This window comes from Desmodus rotundus, chromosome 2, assembly GCF_022682495.2.
Source record: "Desmodus rotundus isolate HL8 chromosome 2, HLdesRot8A.1, whole genome shotgun sequence".
Lineage (NCBI taxonomy): Eukaryota > Metazoa > Chordata > Mammalia > Chiroptera > Phyllostomidae > Desmodus > Desmodus rotundus.
This window is the reverse complement of record NC_071388.1, coordinates 107,331,417-107,354,724: the sequence shown is the minus strand read 5'-3', so window position 1 is coordinate 107,354,724 and position 23,308 is coordinate 107,331,417. Positions and strand designations below refer to the sequence as shown.

At 49.5% G+C, this 23,308-nt stretch overlaps 1 protein-coding gene across 13 annotated transcripts in view; it reads right to left on the bottom strand.

The window, feature by feature from the left end:
* The window catches only part of IQSEC1 (IQ motif and Sec7 domain ArfGEF 1), a 526,249-nt gene that overhangs the window by 71,979 nt on the left and 430,962 nt on the right, over positions 1 to 23,308 (bottom strand). For 2 of the 13 annotated variants that reach the window (XM_045185805.3, XM_024578003.3), the window contains exon 1: positions 22,936 to 23,288. The exons of 9 other annotated variants lie outside the window; for them this stretch is intronic. In XM_045185805.3, the coding sequence (XP_045041740.1) occupies positions 22,936 to 23,000 (65 nt within the window). In that variant the 5' untranslated portion in view covers positions 23,001 to 23,288. Of the gene's footprint in view, positions 1 to 15,832; positions 15,963 to 19,551; positions 19,666 to 22,935; positions 23,289 to 23,308 lie in introns of those variants that run through there. 2 more of the 13 variants (XM_045185800.2, XM_045185801.2) reach the window with 2 other exon arrangements.

Here is a 23,308-nt window from a genome sequence, read left to right as displayed (position 1 = left end):
TGTCTTTGGGAATTTTTTGACTGAGAGGGCCCAACTCACACTTATAAGCAGTTAGAGAAGGCAGGGGCAGACAGACCCAGTTGCAGGAGCCAGGGTCACCTGCCCCTAACTGCTGCAGGGCCTCTCTCTCTGAGGATACCTACCTCCAGCTGTGGGCTGCAGACACTGGTGATAAGGGAGGGCAGGAGAGTCCTGGAAAGGAACCTGGACCCCATGACCCAGCCACCATGTCCTGATCCCAGCTGGGGAGTGAGTCAGGGTGTGTGTTTTGGGGAAAGAGAGAGGGGCCATGGTCTCTAGGCCACAGGTGTCAGTAATTATGACCTGTGAAGTCATAAGTGACTTTTCTGAAGAAAAATGTTAGTCAGAGGTGGCTATGGACATAGGCAAGAGGGCACAGCAGAAGCTGAGACCCACTGTTAGGGTATTCACTATTCACCTCTAACATCAATGGTGATGGTAATGATAATAACAGCTAATGTCTATATAGTTAGCAGTGCTGTAAGCTTTACATGTACCTCATTTCATCCTCTCAACCATGAAGAGGACAAGCCCATCCCCAAGGTTACACAAGTAGTGAGTGAAATCAAAACCCAGGCAGTCTGGCTTCAGAGCCTTCACACTTAACTCACTGTGCTTATATGATTTAGTGTCACACACACACACACACAGAGAGGCTGGGGTTATATTGCAGCAACTCTCCCCCATAAACCTGCCAGGTACAGGTGCTGTAGTGGGTGTTTAAATTACATGGCTGGTAACCCAAACACCATCCCTCAGAGCTAGCAGGGAGCCAGGTCACTGTCCCTTCTGAAGATGAATCTGGGCTTGGTGAAGCTGAGTCACAGGGCTGAGGTCACCCACATAGGGAAGAGTGGGGTTGGGACTTGGCCCTAAACTGGCATATCTACCACTGGATTGCCCAGAGGAAGAGCATGCAGTACCTAGAGCCTTGCGGTATTGGAGTGCTGCATAAATAAGCCTGGGCCAACTGCAGTCATATCACATGGTAAAGCCACACACTCTAGAGTGGGCTGGGCCCCACTCTGGAGGAAGCAGCAATCTGAAAGCATGCCTGTAGAAAATGTCCACACCAGGAGCCTCATTCCAGACTCCTGGCAGTCTTCACAGGCCAGAGTAAAACAGCCTCCTGAAATGTGTATGTCCCTCATGCCTCCAGGCCTTATGGCCTTCTCTACGCTCTACTTTCAGGGTTTCTGATTTCCGTAAAGGGAATCTAGGCAGGGCCTACTAATTCCCAGCCCTCACAAGCTGCCTCGTGGGGCTTTCTGCAGCTCTTTGCTGCCTAGGCTATATTAACTCAGGTTTATCATCCAGGATGGGGGATGGGGTAGGCTTGCTTGGCTCCAGGCACTGGAAGAGGGACTCAGACTGACCAGGGCAAGGTCTGGGTAGGAGGTGAGGGAGGGAAGGAACTGGAGGTCTTGTCCTCTGCATAAGAGCAGGGATGGCTCAGCTGGAGTAGGGCAGCCTCAGCACCAGCTGTGACACCCTAGGTCTCTGTGAAGCTGGCAGGGCCATGGAGTCAGAAGCAAGGTGAAGGCAGCCTGGGGGCTTCAGAGTTTTTAGCAGTGCAGCTACTGGAGAAAGGGCTGCCTTGTGTGGGTGTTCCAGCAGGGAATGCTGTGGCTTGGGGTGCATCACCACCACACTCAGCCACTGTGCCATGAGGGAGCCCTGGCACAAACTGAGTCCATATATTTAATCCCTGCAATCATGCCACCAGAAAGGATTTGTGGCTTGCCCAAGATTGCAGAGCTCAGAGCAGAGCCAGGATTTAAGTGCATGTCATTCTCCCAGTCCTTCCCATTTGGTGAAAAGTTCCAGCCCTGCAGGCAGCCCTGAAGGGCTGGCCTGGCCCCAAGGAACAGAGTACAAGGACACAGAGGGGTGGATTTCAAGAGAAGACACAGTGTGTAAAGGGACACAGTGTACCTAGCAAGAAGGGGACAGAGAGGGCTTCCTCAAGGGTCATCCACATCTTCCTCCCTCATCTTGGGGAGGCAGCTTCTCCAAGGATGCCTTGAGCCTTACAGCTTGGCCCACCGCTGAAAAGTGGTTCTTGGAGAGGACACATGCCCAGGTGGCAACTCAATACATGCCCAGGTCCCGCTTCTGTTCCTACCTCCTGGGATTTAGAGCCCAAGTCCTCACAGTGACCCAGAAGACTCTGTAGGACCTGGCCATCCCACCTAAGCCCCACGACCCCCTGAATGTTCCTCTATACTCCTGGCACATTTCTAACTAAGGACCTTTGCACATGCTGTTTCCCCTGCCTGGTGTCTCTTCTCCCAGATATCCACTTGGCTCACTCCTTCATTCAGATCTTTGCTCAAAAGTCACCTGAGTCTCAGTGAGGCTTTCTGTGACCTAAAACTACACCTTCTTCCCCTGGCCCTCCTTTATCTTTCCCTGCTCATTTCTCTCAAATAGCACTTACGCCACCACCATATCACTATATGCGGGAATCCACGTGTGTGGCTTCCCCACTAGGATGTCTGTCCTGTGAGAACTAGGGCTCCAGAACAGCATCTGGTACACAGAAGGCACACTCACACTGAACTAATCCTATCAAGCCAGACTCCTGAGGAACGCTTTGTCTGCCACAGGGACTGTAAGGTCTGTGGGAGCAAGAATCCTGGGCCAGAGTGGCAACCAAATTACAACAGCCACGGCCAGACCATCAAGTGATGTTTCAGATCCTGGCTGGGGAGAGCAGGATAGGGAACCATAGACACACACTCAAAGTTAACATTTCAATGAAGGAAATCCATACAAGCATTACTTGGAATTGTCTAAGGAACAGGTTTTTAAAAGAAATGTTAGAACCTTTTCTACTCCCTATCCCCAACTCTGGGGCTTGAAAGTTACAAAAGCCAGGCATTAACATCCTTCCCTTAGGACAGTGGTAACCAGACACGAGGTAACTCCCAGACCAGAAGACCCTCAGAGGGACTAGGGCCATGGTGCTTACACTGCATGATCCCTAGACTTACCTGGGGAGACTTCATAGCCTATTCCTGCTCAAGCCTAGGAAGTCCCAAGAATTCAAAGGGACAGTCAGCAGTGGGGCCCCCAGAAGTGGTACTTTGTAAAGAGCCCCAAGTGATTGTGACATGCAGCCTGTCTGGAATCCCACGAATGCCAAGCCTCTTCATCACACAAATGAGGAAAATGAGGCCCTAAAAGAAGTAGAGAACTGACCAAGCTCTACTAGGCACCCAGTGGCAGAGCCCAGTCCCCCCACCTCCCAATGCTGTACACCTGTGGCCAAGGGCGTGGGTCCAGCCCACATGGCTGTTTGGTCTACACAGAGCAGTGATTGCCTTCACTTTCTTTTTCTTTCTTAAATTAGAACAGGGACCAGGAATGTTCACTCAAAATCCAGATTTCTGGCTTCTCTAAAAAAAAAATGAGAAGAGAATGTGTTCCCACGTGGCATCCATTGCCGAGAGAATCAGCAGCCACATGCAGTTCCCTGAATCCCCAGCTGGCTGCCGCACAAGATGCCAGACACCGGGGGTCTGGCCCAGCCTGCTTCACTAGTGCAGAGAGCACAGACCTGCAGTCACAGCTCTGCCACTGGCTGTGTGCCTTATGCAACTTGCCCCAGTTGGACTTCAGTTTCCCACCAGTAAATGGTCCTCAATTCATCTGGCTCACAAGGCTGTTTTAAGGGTGGCTGAACACCAGGCTATGCTCACAGAAAGTGCTCAGGAAATCACTGTATGCTCAAACTCAGAGGCCCAGGCAAGCCAGCACCTTGCCATAGCAGCCAGAGAGCTTAGGCTCCTCTTGGGCCCCCACAGGACAACTAGGTCCCCAGGTCAAAGCCTGAAAGGTCAAGCTGATCCAGCTCTATTCCTTAGGCTTAAAACATTGTTAAAAAGAAAAGGAAGGCGATTTAAAAACCTCACTGGTTTTATTCTGTCTTGAGATTTTTCTCTGGACCTTAAAAGTCTTACTCATCAAACCATGGGCTGGGGCAGCCAGGGTGCACAGGGACCAAATGTAAACACAAAATAAGTCGCCCACTGCAAGGTCTGTCCTTTCCCAGGAATCTCCCTCCAACCCCTCTGTTTTCTGGCCGTTCAATTCATTCCTTGAACATCTACTGAACACCAACTATGTGACAGACCTGTGTCAGGCACTGGGGATGTGCCAGTGAACACACAAATGTTAACCCCTCCTCATGGGGACACTGGGCGACACAGATGATGATGATGGCTTGTGTTAGGAAGAGTAATTGGAGAAGCATCAGGTCCTATAGGATGGCTAGCAGAGCTCCAGAGCCAGAGGCAGCAGGGCTTCCTGGAAGGTGCTCACCATCAGCCAGAACAGAAGGAGAAGCAGCCATGTAGTAGGTTAGGGATGCTACCACCTGAGGAGAAGATACCCTCTCTGTGAAGGCTGAGCAGACAGAGGTGGGAGTACATGGTATGGAAAGATCAGTGTGGAAAGATCATGAATAGGGGGAGTAGTAGGACAAGAATTTTCAGAAGACTTGTTAAGGAGTTTGCACTTGACCTCAGGATCAGGGCAAGGTCGAAGAAGTGTCCAGGGTTTAACTGGGGTGGACAAGACAACAGTGGGATTCTAGAAAGGCAACTCTAACTATAGAGTGGAGGATGTTAGCAGCGGAAGGATGGAGGGACCTGTGGCAGTGAGTCAGGGGAACAACAGGGCCTGTGCTAGGCTGTGCCAGTGGGATAGAGAAGAGGACCAATGTGAGGGATAGTGACAGCCCTGAACAGCTGTGGGAGGAGCAGAAGGAAGAACAGCAGTCCTCAAGGTCCTAAAAGCCAAGCTGGTGAGGCCAGATCTCATCAAGAAATTGAGGAAGCTAAGGACAGTGACATGGTCACAAGCGGTTGACTAGGAGCGGGGGCAGAAGTTGGGTTGTATGGGGTAAGAGACAGAGCTGTGGCAGAAAAGTGAGAGCTGAAAATAATTTTAGTGGTCTGTGGATGAGAAGAAAGTAGAGATGGGGTGGCATCTGAAGGGGATCACAGGCTCCAGGCTTGTGATTTTAAAGCTGGAAGACACCAGGGTACTTCTGAATGGTGGGAGGGGCTACCAGAAGGAAAGAGCCCTTCACATGAGGATAAACTTAGTGGGTAGGGATACAGCCAGGGGGAGTTCCTCCCTTTGGAGGGGCTCAATTTTCTCTGGGGGGAAGGGACGTGAGTCAGTGGTATTGATACCCTCCCTCAATAAGCTGGGCCTATGGCAGGGCCAATTTCAGGAGCCCAAGGTTTCAATTAGGCAAACCTTGAGAAAATGAGTTCATTTCGAACTTGTGTGCAGTTGCAAAGACTGGGCCCACAGACCCTACCATGGCCACTGTCTCCATCCCCATACCTCTTTGCCTCCAGGACTCTGAGACCTCTCAGATGGCTGAATGCCATCCCCCTCCCCCACCTTCAGGGAGAGGGTCTTGCTGACCTCCCAACCTGCCAAGTCCGACTGAGAGGCTTACCTCTCTAATCACAAGGCACTGAGACCTCTAGAATTGGCTTTTATATACCTGTAAAAATATAGGACTTCAAACAATAAACTTCTCAAAGCACAAGGCTATTTTTAGAGCTTGGCTTACTGACCAACATTCAGTATTCCCCCACGTGTCGGTTGCTGTTGGCAAGATGAGCAGGGCACAGGAGGGAATGAGGAGAGCAGTTAGGAGCCAAAGGGGACATCTCAGACCTTCAAGCATATCAGAAAAGGTACAGTTTTCCTGGATGTCCAAGCCGGAGAAGGGTTACAGTAAGCATGGCAGTGGCGGCTAATTCATGCCCCCTGCCCTCTGGTCCCAAATTCTCTGCATGGCTCTGCGAGGCACTCACCACCCTAATATTGCAATGACTTGAGCGAAAGCAGAGTCTGGGCTGGACTCTGACACCTGGGTTCTAGCCTAACTTTTCTGAACCTCATTTCCCACTTGCACATCAGGGATCAAGCTGCCACTTGGTGGCATCATGGTGGAGTTAGGGAACCGGTGCCTGACTAGCCCTGCAGACAGCTAATGCTAAATCTAATTAGACAGGAATTATTACAGGAAGGGCTGATATGGTGCCCTTCCTCAGATGGGGCTTGTTCTCATCAGTGTATAGTTAGAGGGATGAAAGAAGTCTTGTGTCCTGTGCACCCAGTGCATAAAACCAGGCCCTTGCCTCATTCTGTCAACAACATGTTTGCCAAGGTTGGCTTTCAGGCCCTGCAGAGGTGGCAGCATCAGCCTCCTTGGCCCAGCCTCACTCCTAAACTTAAAGGACATCTGTCTGCCTGCCTGCGGAGCCAGGCTAGACCTTCCCACCATGGAGCCTTCTCACAACTGAGTCACTCTCTCTCTTTCTTTTTAAAAGACTTTATTTATTTATTTTTAGAGAGAGGGGAAGGGAGGGAGAGAGAGAGGGAAAGAAACATCAATGTGTGGTTGCCTCTTGCATGCCACCTACTTAGGACCAGGCCTGCAACCCAGGCATGTGTCCTGACTGGGAATCCAACCAGCGACCCTTTGGTTCGCAGGCCAGCACTCAATCCACTGAACCATACCAGCCAGGTGAGTCACTCATTAAAACAGCTTGGACATCCAAGGTTACAGTATCCAGCAAAGCTATCATTTAGAATGGAAGGGCAGATAAAGTGCTTCCCAAATAAGGTCAAGTTAAAGGAGTTCATCATCATCAAGCCCTTATTGTATGAAATGTTAAAGAGACTTATCTAAGAAAAGAAGATAAAAAATATGAACAGTAAAATGACAACAAACTCACAACTATCAACAACTGGACCTAAGAAAAACAAAACCAAAACCAAACTAAGCAGACAACTAGAACAGGAACAGAACCACAGAAATGGAGATCACATGGAGAGTTATCAGCGGGGGAGTAGGAGGGGGAAAGAGGAGGTAAAAGGTACAGGGGGAAAAAAGCAGAAATGGTAGGTACAAAATAGACAGGGGGAAGTTAAGAATAGTGTAGGAAATGGAGAAGCCAAAGAACTTATATGTACGACCCATGGACATGAACTAAGGTGGAGGTGGGGGGATGCTGGTGGGAGGGGTGTGTAAGGCAGAGGGGAATGAAGGGGAGGAAAAAATTGGGACAACTGTAACAGCATAATCAATAAAATACATTTAAAAAAAAACAGGCTAGAGGACCAGAGTGGGATTTGGAGATTAAAATTCAGGGTCCCATAGACAAGAAGGGCTCAGAAGTCAGCCTCAAGAACCTGCAATCAGATCTTCCCTGTCCGTTTACAACTTTAGGGGCTCCCATCAGAGAGGGCCAAGGGTCTTGGCTGTGCATAAACAGAGCACCCATTGCAGGGCCTAGGGGAGGTCCCTCCTGCCATGTGGGTACCAGTGCATGGTGTTCCAAGCCACTCAGCATGGCACAGGTGGAGAAAGGGGTCGTCAGGCAGAAAGAAGGAAGAAAGGGGTTCTGGATCTCCAGGTACCGTCTCCCCAGACCTCCACTGTCTCCATCAACAAGGAGTTCTTGGGTTTCTTCATACCACACCTCATTATCTGACTACTTCATTCTGATTTATAAGTCTGTCTCTTGACATTAGATGCAGGAGTGTCAAACTCATTTTCACCAGGGGCCACATCAGCCTCGTAGTTGCCTTCAAAAGGCCGAATGTAGAGCTCCTTGCCCCTAGTTAAGGAGTGGTTACATTTATACAGTCCTAAAATTACATTCAGTCCATACAAGGCTGAAGTGGCCCCTGGTGAAAATGAATTTGATACCCCTGCATTAGAGAGTCAATTCTGGAAAGGCAGAGAGGTGGCCGCCTATTTAGCCTGTTCCTCGCTCAGGTGTCCCCTGTGAGAGAACAGGGTTTGGAATGAATGGATGCCACCAGTAACTAAGGAACCAGAACAAATCTGGAAAATCACTCATTTGTTCATTCATTCATTCATTCACTCAACAAATACAGAGATGGGAACAATGATGCCCAAAGAATATTCAGGCTCTGAAGCCACAGAGCTCTGTACTGAGCACATCCTCCCCAACAGTGGCTGCATGCCTCAGCATTTCCCTAGCCAGATGCCTTGAGGACCACAACCCTCTCTTCTTCCTCTAAGACCTTTGGGTGGTACCACCCTCATCCCAACCTCCCTTGGCATTTCACCTAGGCCACCTCATTCACTCCCCACAACAAGAGGGAGCACCAAGGCCTGGAGGGGAGAGAGACTTAACCAGATCATACAAGTGTCACTCAGGGCACAGTTGTGATGGGACCTGGGTCCATACTTGCTCCTTTGCCCTATAGCTGGTCCTTGGAAATTCTAAACAGTTGCAGAAGCTGTCAAGTTTCTCTAAGGTACAAACATACATTCTGCACCCAGAACACAATTTCCCAGGCCTCTAGTCACAGAGGAACAGGGGATATATAGAGTCCCACCCCTCAGGGACACCCTGGCTCAGGTTTGCTGGGCCCACCTCTGTTCCATGCCCACCTCCCCAAACTCTGGGAAGCTGGCTGGACAGAACTGGTGAAGCCTCAGACAGGAAGCAGAAACAGAGACTCACTCATAAGGTTGGCAAACATGCACTTTTATTTGAGTTCAAAGCCAGATGCTATGAGGCCTGGGGAAGGGCAGGGGGCCTATGCAAACATCCTACAATCAAGCCCAACTAGGACCTCTGCTTGAGGAGGTGCCACTCATGGTGGCATTATTGTCTCTGGGCTTTAACCTGACTGAGGATCCCACCTCATACCCTGGGACCAAAGCACCAAACCAGGGGACAGACCTAACCCAAAAGGAACATCAGGCCTCTAATGCCAGTCCTGCAGCCTTTCCAGAGAGGTTGTGAAAAAGCCCTTTATCCTCCCTGAGCCATATGAGTAAGAACCAAGGCAAAGGTCAGGCCCATCCATCCAGGACCCTGGGCCTCACCCCTGGGACAGCTTTGCTAGAAGGCCTAGAGCCACTGAACAGTCAGGCCCAGTGCCCACCCTGCCACTGCTTTTTTTTCAATATTACTATTATTATTTTTAAAATCCTCACCCAAGGATATATTTATTGATTTTAGAGAGAGAGGAGGGAGGAGAGAGAGAAAGAAAGGAAAACACAGACGTGAGCGGTTGCCTCCTGTACACACCTGACTGGGGATCTAACTTGCAACTTAGGTATGTGCTCTGACTGGGAATTGAAGCCACGACCTTTTGTCGTGCGGGATGACAGCCAACTTGGCCACCCAGCCAGTGTGTCCCTGCCTCTCCTTATATGGACATTTTAGACAGCACAAAGCTATCTAAGAGACAGGCCCTCTGTGCAAGGAGCTCAATAGGTCTCAACACAGAACTCCCGACTGACTGTCCCTGGACCAAAGAGCATCTTGAGGGAAAAAAAGCTAAAATGAATCACCTATACTTTACCATCTAGAGATCTTATTTGAAAATCCAGTCTTCTGACTTCTCTCTGAGGGGGAACAGTAAGGATATGGTCACACTGGGTCCATATACCTGCTTGATAACAGTCAGAGGGAGTGATGGCAGGCACACCCGTCAGAGTCACATGCAGTCCCATCACTACAGTCCTGACCACACCTGCCTTCTCCTCTCCCTCACATCACCTTCCTGCCTATCGAGGGCATCTGTATTTCCTTCCAATGCTTGTAAAAGTAACAAAAAACAAAAAACAAGAAAACAAAACTCAAGATCCAACTCAAAGAGCGGAAGTCAGATTGATAGCTCTAGGGTCAGTCATTCCCAAGGAACCTGATTTAGACACCAAGTCCCAAGGGAAAGGGTTTAAGAATTCCCACAGCTCTTCACAGCTGGTGGGAATGCCAAGGCCTTCTGCTCTGCTGCATCCTTTCAGTATTTGATTTTTACAAGACTCTATCAAAGTAATGCCACCATACTGACCACGATCCACAATCATATGGTTGGCAGAGCCACCAAGCTGCAATGCACCAGATATCCTCCTTCCTCAGTTTCATAGAGTCAAGATATAATTTAAAAGCTATCTGATACCTGGTGTTTATTTCAAAACTAGACTCTCAGGTGATGTCCTGGGGTTTGAACCCCAGCTCTGCCCACCTTCAGCAGACCCTTTACCTGTGTATGTTCCGAATGATGCCCCTATGGCTCCAGACACATCCACATGGTGGAGAAGCTCTGCTTAGAGATTAGACCAGGTCAAATCTAGCTTCCTCACCTCTGGGTTGAATGACCTGGAGCAGGTCACCTCACCTCTCAGGGCCTCCATCTTGCATTGGGTATCATTCCTGCCCCACTTACCCAACAGCAATGTGGAAACTGAGCAAGGACACGCTTTGCCGACTGCAAATCCCTGTGCAAACACGTGGGGCTATTTCTGCTCTGCATCATTGATCAGGGAACTCAACTGAGAGGCTTTGCCTGGATTGTCAAGGCCAGAAGAAGGACATTCAGAGAAGCGTTCTCCAACCCAACACCAAATTAAGCACTCCCTGCTCAGAAAACCAGAAACATCTCTGGTATGGCCATACAGACATTGATACTTTGAAAAGCCCCTTTCCTTTCGTTCTTACTCACAGCTTATCTGGTGTGGAGCAACAAGGTGCATAAGACTGCTTCCCTCGTCATGATCTCCTCTGCAACTAGCGTCACTTCCGTCCTTTTTGTACTTTTTTTATTAGCTGTTTTCTATAGTGTGCCCCCTGCCAGACCCTCACCCCTAGCTAAGCCAGGACAGTTCCCATTGGTTTTGACTACATAAAGATGACCAGAGCTTCCAAACCCTGGGCTTGCTTGTCAAGATTTCCAATGTGTGTGCACAGAACCAAAAATCTTCTCAGCTGAGCCAAAATAAATACAGAGGCCTCTAGTTGTTTCCATATACACAAAATGGACTTAAATAAAGCAGCTCTCTGTGGAAGGCTCCAGCCGATAGGGCTGGGCCAGACCCCAGGGATTCCCCAGGGGTGCTGTAAGCGAGGGACAGGCCGTGCCCAGAGGAGAAAAGCCTATCTTACAGGCCTCTCTGCCTCTGGCCCACTCTGTTGGCCAGACCCAGGCATGTGATCCTCGCAGAGCCCAGGACAATCTTGACCCCAGCTCTTCAGTCCCATCTGAGACTGCCACCACCACCAAGCTGCCCTCATGACTCCCCACCACTACCTGCCCAGCTTTGGCTGCCAGAAAACACTTTCTAACATGCAAATTGCCCAAGTCCTTGCTGGCTTTAAGTTTTTGTCATGGTCCAAACTGCTCAGTGTGGCACCAACACCCCCAACCCTGTCCACCTCCCAGCCCATGGAATGTTGTGCTGACCTCTTACTCTGAAGCTCCGTCCATATGGGCCTGACAGGGGCAGTCTGGCAGCTATGTGTTGCTGTGCCGGTTCACCGATACTGTTCCTCTTCTTGGGACACTTGGTACCCCACACTAGAGGGAGCATAGCCCATGAGTGCCCACAAGACTTCTCTGCCCAACTGAGAGACAACCCAGGAGGGGGGTGATCTATATATGTGTGTTCTCAGTGATAGCACAGTGGTCAAAAAAGCCTGTTGTAGAGCCCTGGCCAGGTGGCTCAGTTGGTTGGAGTATCATCTCATGCACCAAAAGGTTGAGGGTTCAATTCCTGGTCAGGTTGCAGGTTCGATCCCTGGTCAGGGTGCACAAGGGGGGCAGAGGGGAGGGCAATTGATCGACGTTTTTCTCTCACATCAATGTTTCTCTAGTCCTCTCTCCCTCTCTCTAAAAAAGGCATGGTATAGAATAAGTGAACTGATAATAGTGGAAAGAATAATAACACAACAACAGATAACAGGTGCTATGCTAGGCACTGCTCTGACCACTTCACATGGAACTAATACATATCATCCTATGACAACTTTTTAAAACTAGACTTTTATTTTTTTAAGTAGTTTTCAGGTTCCCTGCAAAAATGAACAGGAAGTACAGAGTTCTCATATGGCTCTCACCCCCCACTTGCACAGCTTCCCCACCAACAACCTCCTGACAGTTGATGAACCAACATACACATGTCATTATCACCCAGAGTCTATAGTTTACATGAGGGTTCATTCTTGGTGTTGTATAAAACAACCTTTTGAGGTAGGTGCTATATTATCTTCCCATTTCATAGATGGAGAAACTGAGGCACAGAGAAGCTGCATAATTCACACAGAGGTTGAAGAGGGTGGAGGCTGACTGAGGCACTGGTCCACTGGCAGATGGAGCAGAGCTACTTTTCACCCTTACCTTCATCATACTCTTTCTGTGAGGAAAGCCCACCTGCCTTCTCTGCCCACCAAACTCCTCCTGACTTTTTAGGACATGGGCCTGTAGCCACAAGGCTCTACAGCATGTCAACATCTGACTGACTGGCCCCCATCTGTACATGGTACCCAGAGCAGGAGTGCAGACAGGGTCTAGGGCACAGGTGGCAAACACAAGGCCCGTGGGACGAATCCAGCCCTCCACTTTGTTTTATCCGGCCGAGCACTTTGTTTCCACCTGGTGGCAGTGCCGAGCTCCTTGCCCCTAGTTAAGGAGCAGTCACATTTATACAGTCCTAAAATTACATTCGGCCCTTTGACAGCAACTGCATGGCTGATGTGGCCCCCAGTGAAAATGAGTTTGACACCCCTGGTCTAGGGGGTAAGAATGAAGTCTCAGGGTAGGGAACACTGCCTCTCTTAATCTCCTGCAGCTGTAATGTTGCCACACAGAGCCCTTTCCTGGAGACTATCTGGCACCTGGCAGGCAGGAATGTGTGACCCTGGGCAAATGACTTGGCCTCTCTGTGCCTCAGTTTCTTAGTCATAAAATGGGGATACTGTATACTTCCCAGCCAAATAACATACACACAAATCCTCAGCCTGGGGTCTGTCACTGAGGAAGTGTTTGGGAAAGTTGCTGTCAATATCACAACATAGGACTGTTAGGACTTCCCCACATCACAGGGGCATCACGAGGACTAAGTGGGGGCTATCAGGCAATGAGAAGGCAACATGCAGGCAACATGCAGGCAACAGTAGAAAGAGGCCTTCAGGAGCAGCCTTACCTCAGAAATAGGCACCAGACCATCTGATACAACACCAGCATCCGTATCTGAGAGCAAGGGGTGATCTGACTGGGGGTGGTCACTGGTACAGAGCAGAACTTGGGCCTATTTGGCTTTTTACCTAAACTTGGTTGAGAGCCCTCCATATGCCAAGCACTGTGTTAGACACTAGGGGTATTAATAATAATATACTCATAAGAATGATAGCAACTAAAATTTCTTGAGTATCTACTATGTGCCAGGCTCCCAATGCAACATCATGGGAGGGCCCAGCACTGAGTGATGACAGGCATGCCTTGGTTAAAGGTCAAAAGGGGATTAGGGTAACTGCAGCTTTCTGGGCAGAGGCTGAGGAGGTGGATGAAGACATGGAGAAGCAGATTAGGAGAGTGAAAGCTAATAAGGAGCCACGTTAAAAGCTACAGGATGAAAGAGACTGTGGCGAAGAGAAGAGGGCCTAGCAGGGGCCTGGGAAAATCTTGTGCTGACACCAGCATGAGGTGGGAGAGGAGCTGGCCAAGTGTACTGGGAAGGGGCTGCAGCATGGTTGGAGGAAACCCGTAGAGGGGTGATCTCTTAAGCCAGAGAGAAGAGTCATCAAAGGCGGCGTGTCAGGGTGCCCAGAGGCCAAGCAAGGTGAGAGTCCAATATGTCTGGGGGTAGGAAGGGAGGCCAGGTGTCACTTCCCCACTCTACCACCTGCCAAGGGGCAACCCAGGGATAGCAGGAAGGACCATGTGGGGACACTCAGTAGAGAGTCCCAGTCTTGCTGGGGGAGCCAAGGCATGAAGGCAAGTGCCTTGGGTAACCCTTCCCCCAGGAAAGTCCTATCTGATAGGGACTCACAGACTGGCTTCCCCCATTCACTTCGAGACACAGGGCCTCCGGCAGAGATTTCCCCAAATTGGGCAAGCATCACTTGGTCTTCTAGGCTGGGAAACTGGCCCAGGCAACTGACACAGCCAAGGGCTGTTGAGGAAAAGCTCTGATCTAAAGGCCCACCCAGCAACATGACACCTCCACTGCCAAAAATGAGGCTGGCCAAGTGGCAGGTCCTTGATGTAAATTCAACAAAATGTCTGGTATTTGCTTCAAAATAATCTGGGGACAATAAAATAAAATTGCCCATGGGGGTCACTGTGCCATTCTACTTCTGTGTATGTTTAAAATTTTCTGTAAGAAAAAGTTCAAAATAGTGCTAAGAATTTGCTATCCACACCAAGGCCTATTATATTCCTGAGCCATTGTGCCATTTTGATTAGGTGGAGGGAAAAAACCCAAACCCTGCACATTTATATTATGGCTCTGAGAAGGGTCAAGAGCCCCAGAGGGAACAGAAAATTCACCTTTGCATGCCTACACCTCCTCCTCCTCTAATAGAGAAAAGAGCTACTTCCCCGAACACTTCCTCTCCAACTCACACCCAGGACTAACTGCACTTCAGGGTCCTGTCCAGGGTTTGCACAATAACTGTGGTAGATACACTAATTAGTAACACATAGAGTGTCTGGGATTTACTGAACACCTACTATGAAAATGTACCCCTCCAGGCCCTTCTCTCCCATCATCTCTAGTTCAGAGTCACCCCAATACCAACAGGGAATCCGGAAAAACAGTTATTACATCCACATGGGCTTCCTGGGGCTGGCAAGCATGTTTTTGAAATTCCAGGGTACTAGTCAGAGCTTCAAAGGGTGCTGTGTCGCTCTGCAAAGTGAGATGCATCTCTGTGTCCATCCAAAAGTGCTGGGGACCTGTGGGGATCCTACAGGTTCCTGTCTCCCCACTCCCCTAACCCTTTCTGCCTCTGCCTCATCTTCCATTCTGGAAAGCCCAAGGCCAACAACAACATCAGGAACCAGAAAGTTCTACATTAACCAGACAACCAAATAAATCTATATTCTACAAAGTTTGAATATGCTAGTTGAGTTTTTTCTCACCTCAGTATCCTTGTCTGTAAAATGGGAATGATACCAGCTACTTCACAGAACTTTTGGGCGGTTGAAATATCCAATCTTTCCAATAAAAGTCCTTTTATTTCCAAAGGACTTTTGGAAATAAAATACGTATGTATAAAATCAAAAGCTCACCCAAAGGTCAGATGCTACCATGTTGCAGGCCATTTGCCTGTCTTTGTCTAAGAAATCTTCACCCTAGCTGAGTTGAAAGTTTTCTAATCCACAGGCAAAACACCTTTAACTGTCTTCTCTCAGAGGGCTGTTTAAATCTAGGGAAACCTAGGGACAGTGGGCTATAAGCACACACTGCTTTAGTCCCTTCTCACCAAGTCTGTGATCTGACTCAACCCCAGTTGCCATGGGCACTGTCACACCATGAATAGCCCTGGCCCTTCAACTGCTTCCTTCATCACCATCTCTCTGCCTCTCTCTCTCTTAAACCTGGTCTTGTCCATAGCTAGAAAGAGAGATATCCACTCACTCCCATCTAGCAACACATCTCCCCTAAACAAGTCACACAATCTAGTTCCAGCACAGTTGAACCTCTCAGCTATGAAACACTCACTAAAAACCACCACCTATCAGGTGTTTCCTCTGTGTTATTTATACACTTGGTGCGTATTAACCCAATCTTTACAACAACTCCATGAGCTGCTACTGGCACCCCATGCTACAAATAGGGAAACTGAGGCATGGAGAGGCTAAGGAACATGCCCTAGATTACAGAGCATGTGAGGATCAGAGCTGGGGTCAAGGTTATTATAGACAGCCTGGCTACAGGATCTGCTCCCTTAACCATCCTCCCTCAGCAAATGATCACAAAGGTCATGAAGGGTCAAGGTTCATCTACCTTCATAGATGTGGAAACTGAGGCCCAGAAAGGAGATGTGAGGAGATGATTGATGCCAGAACTTCTGGGGAAGCCAAATGTCAACAGTTCATTGTAGCCAGCTCTGCCCTCTCTGGGAGGTCTGCTGTCTCTGGAGGAAGAGACCCTTCTAAGCTTAGTAATAATTGGGATAAATAAGAACAATTACAATGGCTGTAATGAACATTTATTGAATGCTTACTATAATAGAGTAAAGCAGCATTTTAAATGTTTTATACATACTAATGCATTTAATGCTTATACCACCTAACCTTCCAGCCAGAAATAGAAAAGCAAACATTATTTAGGGAGAAAGCATTAACATTGGCAGACAGACTCCAACCCAGTCCTGGAGATAAGTGATTTCGAGGAACCCAAATGAGGAGGCCACCCACTAATGAGCTGGTGATTTTTCCAAATTCTCTTTTTTTGATATATTTATTGATTATGCTATTACGGTTGTCCCATTTCCACCCCTTCACTCCACTCCACCCTGCCCACCCCCTCACTCCCACATTTCCCGCCTATAGTTCATGTCCATGGGTCATACTTATAAGTTCTTTGGCTTCTATATTTCCTACACTATTCTTACCCTCCCCCTGTCTATTTTCCACCTATCATCTATGCTACTTATTCTCTGTACCTTCCCCCCTCTCTCCCCCTCCAACTCCCCTATTGACAACCCTCCATGTGATCTCCATTTCTGTGGTTCTGTTTCTGTTCTAGTTGTTTGCTTAGTTTTCTTTTGTTTTGGTTTTAGGTTCAGTTGTTAATAACTGTGAATTTGCTGTCATTTTTACTGTTCATGTTTTTTATCTTCTTTTTCTTAGATAAGTCCCTTTAACATTTCATATAATAATGGCTTGGTGATGATGAACTCCTTTAACTTGACCTTATCTGAGAAGCACTTTATCTGCCCTTTTCATTCTAAATGATAGCTTTGCTGGATACAGTAATCTTGGATGTAGGTCCTTGCCTTTCATGACTTGGAATACTTCTTGCCAGTCCCTTCTTGCCTGTAAGGTCTCTTTGGAGAAATCAGCTGATAGTCTTATGGGAATTCCTTTGTAGGTAACTGTGTCCTTTTCTCTTGCTGCTTCTAAGATTCTGTCCTTCTGTTTCATCTTGGGGAATGTAATGATGATGTGACTTGGTGTGTTCCTCCTTGGGTCCAGCTTCTTTGGGACTCTCTGAGCTTCCTGGACTTGCTGGAAGTCTATTTCCTTTGCCAGACTGGGGAAGTTCTCCTTCATTATTTGTTCAAATAAGCTTTCAATTTTTTGTTCTTCCTCTTCTCCTTCTGGCACCCCTATAATTCGGATGTTGGAACGTTTCAAGATGTCCTGGAGGTTTCTAAGCCTCTCCTCATTTTCCCGAATTCTTGTTTCTTCATTCTTTTCTGGTTGGATGTTTCTTTCTTCCTTCTGGTCCACACCATTGATTTGAGTCCCAGTTTCCTTCCCATCACTATTGGTTCCCTGTACATTTTCCTTTGTTTCTCTTAGCATAGGCTTCATTTTTTCATCTGGTTTTCGAACAGATTCAACCAATTCTGTGAGCATCTTGATAACCAGTGTTTTGAACTGTGCATCCAATAGGTTGGCTCTCTCTTCGTCGCTTAGTTGTATTTTTTCTGGAGCTTTGAAGTGTTCTGTCATTTGGGCTTTTTTTTGTCTTGGTGCGTCTGTTACTTAAAGGGGCAGAGCCTTAGGTGTTCACCAGGGCTGGGTAACGCTGGTTGCTGTGCTGTGAAGCTGTACGTGGGGGAGGGGCCGAGAGGGAGCAATGGCGCCTGCTCCACTCTCCACCGGATTTCAGTCATTCTCTCCGCTACCCACAATCAAATTGGGCCCCTCTGGTGCTGGTTCCCGAGTGGGTGGGCTTGTGCACACTCTAGGCCCCTGTGGGTCTCTCCAATGACCTCTCCTATAAGGCTGGGAGTCTCTCCTGCTGCCGCCCCAACACCTACGGGCGCTTTCAATCAGAGGTTTGAGGCTTTATTTCCCCAGGCGCTTTCAATCAGAGGTTTGAGGCTTTATTTCCCCGCGCTGGAGCCCTGGGTTACTCGGTCTGCTTCACTCCCCGCTGTTCGTCCTGGTTTATCTGTGTGCGAATGTGGGGCCGCTGTGCTTGCCCCGTTCTCTGCCACTCTGAGTCCTGCCCTCTCGGTTTATCTGTGCGTGAATGTTAGGCCGCAAGGTCTGCTAGTGGTCAGACTGCCTGCCCTGTTAGTCACACACTCCACCAGTCTCGGTCCCGCCATGGCCACGCGAGTTCTCTCCACCCCAGTGCCCGTCTCTGCCCCTCCTACCGGTCTGGATGTCTGTTTCTTTTTTATCTACTTGGTGTTGGACTTCCTTGCCATTTGATTTTCTGTCAGTTCTGGTTGTGCGAGGAGGAGCAGTGTGTCTACCTACGCCGCCATCTTGGTTCTCCTCTTTTTCCAATTTTTCCAAATTCTCCAGTTTATTAACGGTCCCTCTCTCTTCCCATGGGATCAAGTTCAGCATCCCACATACAGGTATGTCCCCCAGTGATGTAAAGGCCCTGGCCTTGGGTTTCCTCACCACGAAAAAGCCATTTGCACTGGTCTCACAGTGTGTCAGCTTTTGTCCCCAAGACCCTGCTCCAACACCAAGGTTGGCCTGAGGCAAGCATGCTGCCCTCAAAATGCTGCAAGTGCTCAGGGTCAAAGGGCGCTGTCTCAGAATCCCACTGGAGTGTTTGGGAAAGCAGGTCTTGGGGTCTGTGGGGTCTTGTAAGATACCAGGAGAGCCCAGAGGGCTCAAGGGATACCAAATTGGGGAAATATCTTGGGAATCTTGACACCGGGGGATACCTAACACCTGTTCTGTGGCTTGGAAAAGATGCAAAAGGCTCCATGTGCAATGGTGACATATTTTGCTGAAGATTATTTAACTCCAGAGGAAGCAGAGACTGGCAATGAAGAGCACAGGCCCTGAAACCAGGCAGACTGAATCCCAGCTTCAGTACTTAGTGGTTGGTGACTCTAGGCAAGTCACGTAACCTTCCTCCATCTGAAAAACTGAGAACAGCAGAAGCCCTTACTCATACATTGCTTTTAGAATTAGGTATTTACTTCACACAGAGTTCATTAAATGGCAACATTTGCTATTATCATTATTACTCCGACCTTTGCACAAAGAGGAAAAAACAATACTGGCGTAGTCCCACGTATATACACGAGGAGGGAACTCTTGCTATGGTTCCACATCTGGGCCTTAAGTTCAAATTAAACAGTCACCAGGTTAGGAAGCCATAAACTAAGAAAATAAAAAGGAAAGAATGATCCTTTCCATCAAGGAGCATAGAAGCCACAGCCACATATGACTAAGCCACAGCCACATAGCACAAAGATATTAAAGTCGGAGCAACTAGGACCAGGCCTCAGCCTCTCAAGAAAAGATTTCACAAAAAGTCATGTAGGCTCCACAAACCAGTCTTCAACCCCAGAAATTGGCAAAATGAGAAAGTGTGAAGAACCACTTTAATTCAGCAGAAATTTCACAAACAGGAAAAGGTGGGAGTAATAATGATAGTGACAACAGCTGCCATTTGAGGGAAGAGCACATCTAATATGTGCCAGTCAGTAGGTAAAGCTGCACATCCCCTCAAGAGGTAATTTTAGCCCCATTTAATGGATGACAAAAATCATGGCCCAGATAAGGCAAGCAACATACCTGAAGTCTGCTGGGAAGAGGTGGAATCAGGGTTTTGTGCGACCCCAAGGCCTGTGTTCTGTGATGCACAGTTTCACATTATTCACCTTGGTTCCTCTACATCTAGCCCAGAGCCTAGCACAATGTAGCACAAACTGTTTGGTGAGTAAATAAAGAAACATAGGAAAACTGCAATATTGGGTGACCTAGGGTCACATATATCTTCCCAGAGAACAAAGCACTCCTCCAAGCTCAGGAGGGCATGCCTGCCTCCACGGGCTCATTCACTCACTCACAATGGCTATGCCTGCCATGGGCCTAAGGCTTGGAGGGGCACACTCACCCAACTAGGAGTTCAGCCATGGCAGCCAGAAGAGTGGCAGGCCCAGGTGGAACCATGCCATGTTTTACACCATAGTCACCATCAATTTTCTCTCGGCAGCAGCTCATGCAGTAGGAGCAGCAGCCAGATTCTGTAAGGCCGATTAATTCTTCAGGAGCTTAATGGCCTTTAAACTCATTATGATTTGCTTTTGAGGACAAATAATAAATCACACTCAGCCTCTGAGCATCCTTCTCCACCACACGAACACACACTTCCAAAGGGCACCCGGGCCACCTCTGCAGAACTCTTCCTAGGCTTGGCTTCCTAGGCCTAAGCCCATCAGAGCTGTGCTGTCGTCTTGCCACTGTACTTGGTGGACAGATATTCCACCCCTCATCATAATTCAAAGGAAATTTACAAAAGAGGAAGAAAGAAAATCCAAAGGGTTAGTGGCAGTGGGAAGAGAAGAATGCTGACTTGAATGATCACAGCATCTGACTGAAGGCCTGGGGCTGGCCAGCTGGGCAAGGGCTTTTAGACACCCACTTTCTCAGACACCTCTGTGAAGCAGCATTATCACTGCCTTCCATGGATGAGGGGACTGAGGCCCAGAGGGGTGTGGTAACTGCACAAACTCACAAAGCTGAGCTGGGATTTGAAACAAAGTCCATTTGCCTCTTACCACTGCCCTAAACTCACAGATTCTCCTGGCAAACCATGATCCCATGGTCCACAAAGTCTAGCCAGATAACACCTGCGCACGCACACACACACACACACACACACACACAGCTCCCATAGTCCAGGGAGCCCTGTCCAATCCCTTCCAGAAACATCTATCTGCCTAGTCACCTCATTGTTTGTGCAGATGTCAGTTCTGTCCATGTTTTTGAACTGAAGCTATGTAAATATTAACAGAACTAGTTCATAGTCAAACTTCTTTGAGCAAAAGCCTGAAAATCCCAGCAGGGCTGGCAGGGGCCCTCCAGAGGCCCAGCATCAGAATGTCTGAGTTTTACTTCAGGTTCCCTTTGTAATATTCTGCTCAAGTTACAATGTGCGCATTTAGAAAGGGAGGTAGGGAAAGACCGGGGCTGCCACAAGGCTCAAACAGCAGAGCATTAGGCACTGTACACAAGGGCTGTTATAAAAGCCTGCACTTGCAGGGTGTACCAAGAGAGGGTGTCTTGGACTGTTATAGAATGGGGTTCTCCCAAGGTCTCTGCAGCATGCTGCATCCTTTCAGAGTTTAGAGAGGAGATGGACAGATGGAAAGACTCTGGGTAGGGGCAAGGTGGCCATGGCAAGGACCTCCTGGCTGAGCTTCCCTCTGCAGGCCAGAAGCTGAGCTGATTCTCTCCAGCCCTCTCCCAGGCTTCCTTCAGAACCACATCCCAGGCACTGGGGAGCAAATGTGACCCACCTGCTCTGAGGCTGAAGGGTGAGCAAATACAGCCTAGAGCAGAGGCTGTATAAGCAGGCTCTCAATAAACCACAGAGCCTTGGTGCTGACAAGGCTGAACACTCAAACTCAGTTTTCTCTCCTGCAATATAGGAATGCCAGCACCACAAGAACAAGAATGTAAACTAGGTGGGACAGCTGCTTAAGGCAGTGGCACATGTGGGATATGAATATCAGGACCCTCATTCTCAGACTGATCCACTGATTCCAGACAGCTGGTGCTGCAGCTGTGGCTTGCTCAGCCTCCACCCCAGATGCAAGGAGCAACGGGTCCTTGGGAACTGCACCCTCACCACCGCACATGAAGCTTCAGGCCCATAGCCTCAGGGCCCTGGGGTGAGGAGGGGGCAGAGGGGACATATGCATGTTCTCAGTGCAACTGCGCACATGCTGTAGAGTTTTTGAACTCAAAGATCAACTGGTTGCTGGTGGGCCTCCCCCCAGGGGGCCTGACACAGTCAAATCACTTGTCAACAAATCCCCTCCACTCCACAGCCCTGCTCCTAGGAGGGGCCTGCAGACAGCTCAGGGAGCAGCTGTGCTGGCTAGCGGAGCAAGGATATCAATATTCCCAGCACATACACACTCTCTCTTTCTCCCTCTCTGGACATAAATATGGGTGGGCCCTTTGATGCTCAGCCAGCCAGCCACAGGCCCTGAAGCAGAAAAGGGTTGGTCTCTAGGACAGGAGTTCATCCCTGCCACCCCCGCCCCCATACTCCATTCCTGACTACAGCAGGTGTACATAAACAAACACCCCCAATCCCACCAGCAGTCCCCACACAGCCACAACAGGAACCACACAGAATTCAACCTCCCTCAGCTCCAGGTGCCCCAGTGCACTCCCAGGGGGCCCTGCCTGGAGCACACCTAGCACAGCACTTTAACGGGTCCCTCAGCCTTGCACACACTCCATGACAGAGCGCACACATAACCCCAAACACAGGACTAGTCTTGCATAAACAGGCCTGCAGGAAGACTTCCTATTAGCCTCTGGCCCACCTGCAACCAGTCACAAGCACAGTGGCCCACTAAACACGCTCCCTCTCACAAACTCCCAATCACTTGTCCCGCCTCCCACCACATAACAACTCCTATCAGTTTCTCTCACATATGTATCCAGTCATTCATGAGCATGAACACACACACACACGCACACACACGCTTCCCATCCAAACAGTATCGTTTACTCACACACACACACACTCAGGGCCTGGGCTTGGTTCACACACACCAATACAGACACACTGCACCCTGTCACAGTCCTCCCTCTCTCACACACAGGCACGGGTCCTGACAGTCTCACAACTCTCGAAACACCCATTCCCGAAGCCTCTCTGCGGTACACACACTCACATCCCAGGCACTCTAATAAACCATCGCAGAACAGAACACAGCGCCCAGCTCCCACAAACCCTCAACACACAGCACTCAAGTGAACAGTGGTTGAGGCACTGCGGGCACCCCACCCCACCCAGGGCCCTGACTACCAGCCGACTGAGTTCAGCTCCTCCCCACCATGGCCCTCTCGCCCAAGCTCCCGCGCCTGCACACCTCCCCCCGCCCCCGCCCCGCCCCGCCCGCTCCCCGGCCTCGGCCCTGCCCGGTGTGCCCTTACCCGCAGTCAAGCTCTAGCTCCAACAGGGACTGGGTCCGCTCCGAGTTGCAGTGTAGGCACCACATGGTGGCTGCGGTGGGAGCTCACCGGGCCGGGCGCCAGCGGCCCAGGCTGGGCTGAGAGCCGCCTACACCCGCCAGGGGCGGCCGGATCCCAGGGCCTACACCAGACCACCAAAAGACTTGATCACCCGCCACACGATCACCCTGGCGACCACCAGTGCCTGCCAATTCCCACAGCTCCGCGCCCCAAGTCCTACCCCCAGGCCAGCTAATCCCACCAACCCTCCCTCCTCCTCAGCCGTCGCCGCCCCGCCCGCCGGGCGCAAACCGAGGCCCAGCGGGAGGAATGTGGCCCGGGAGGGGGAGGAGCT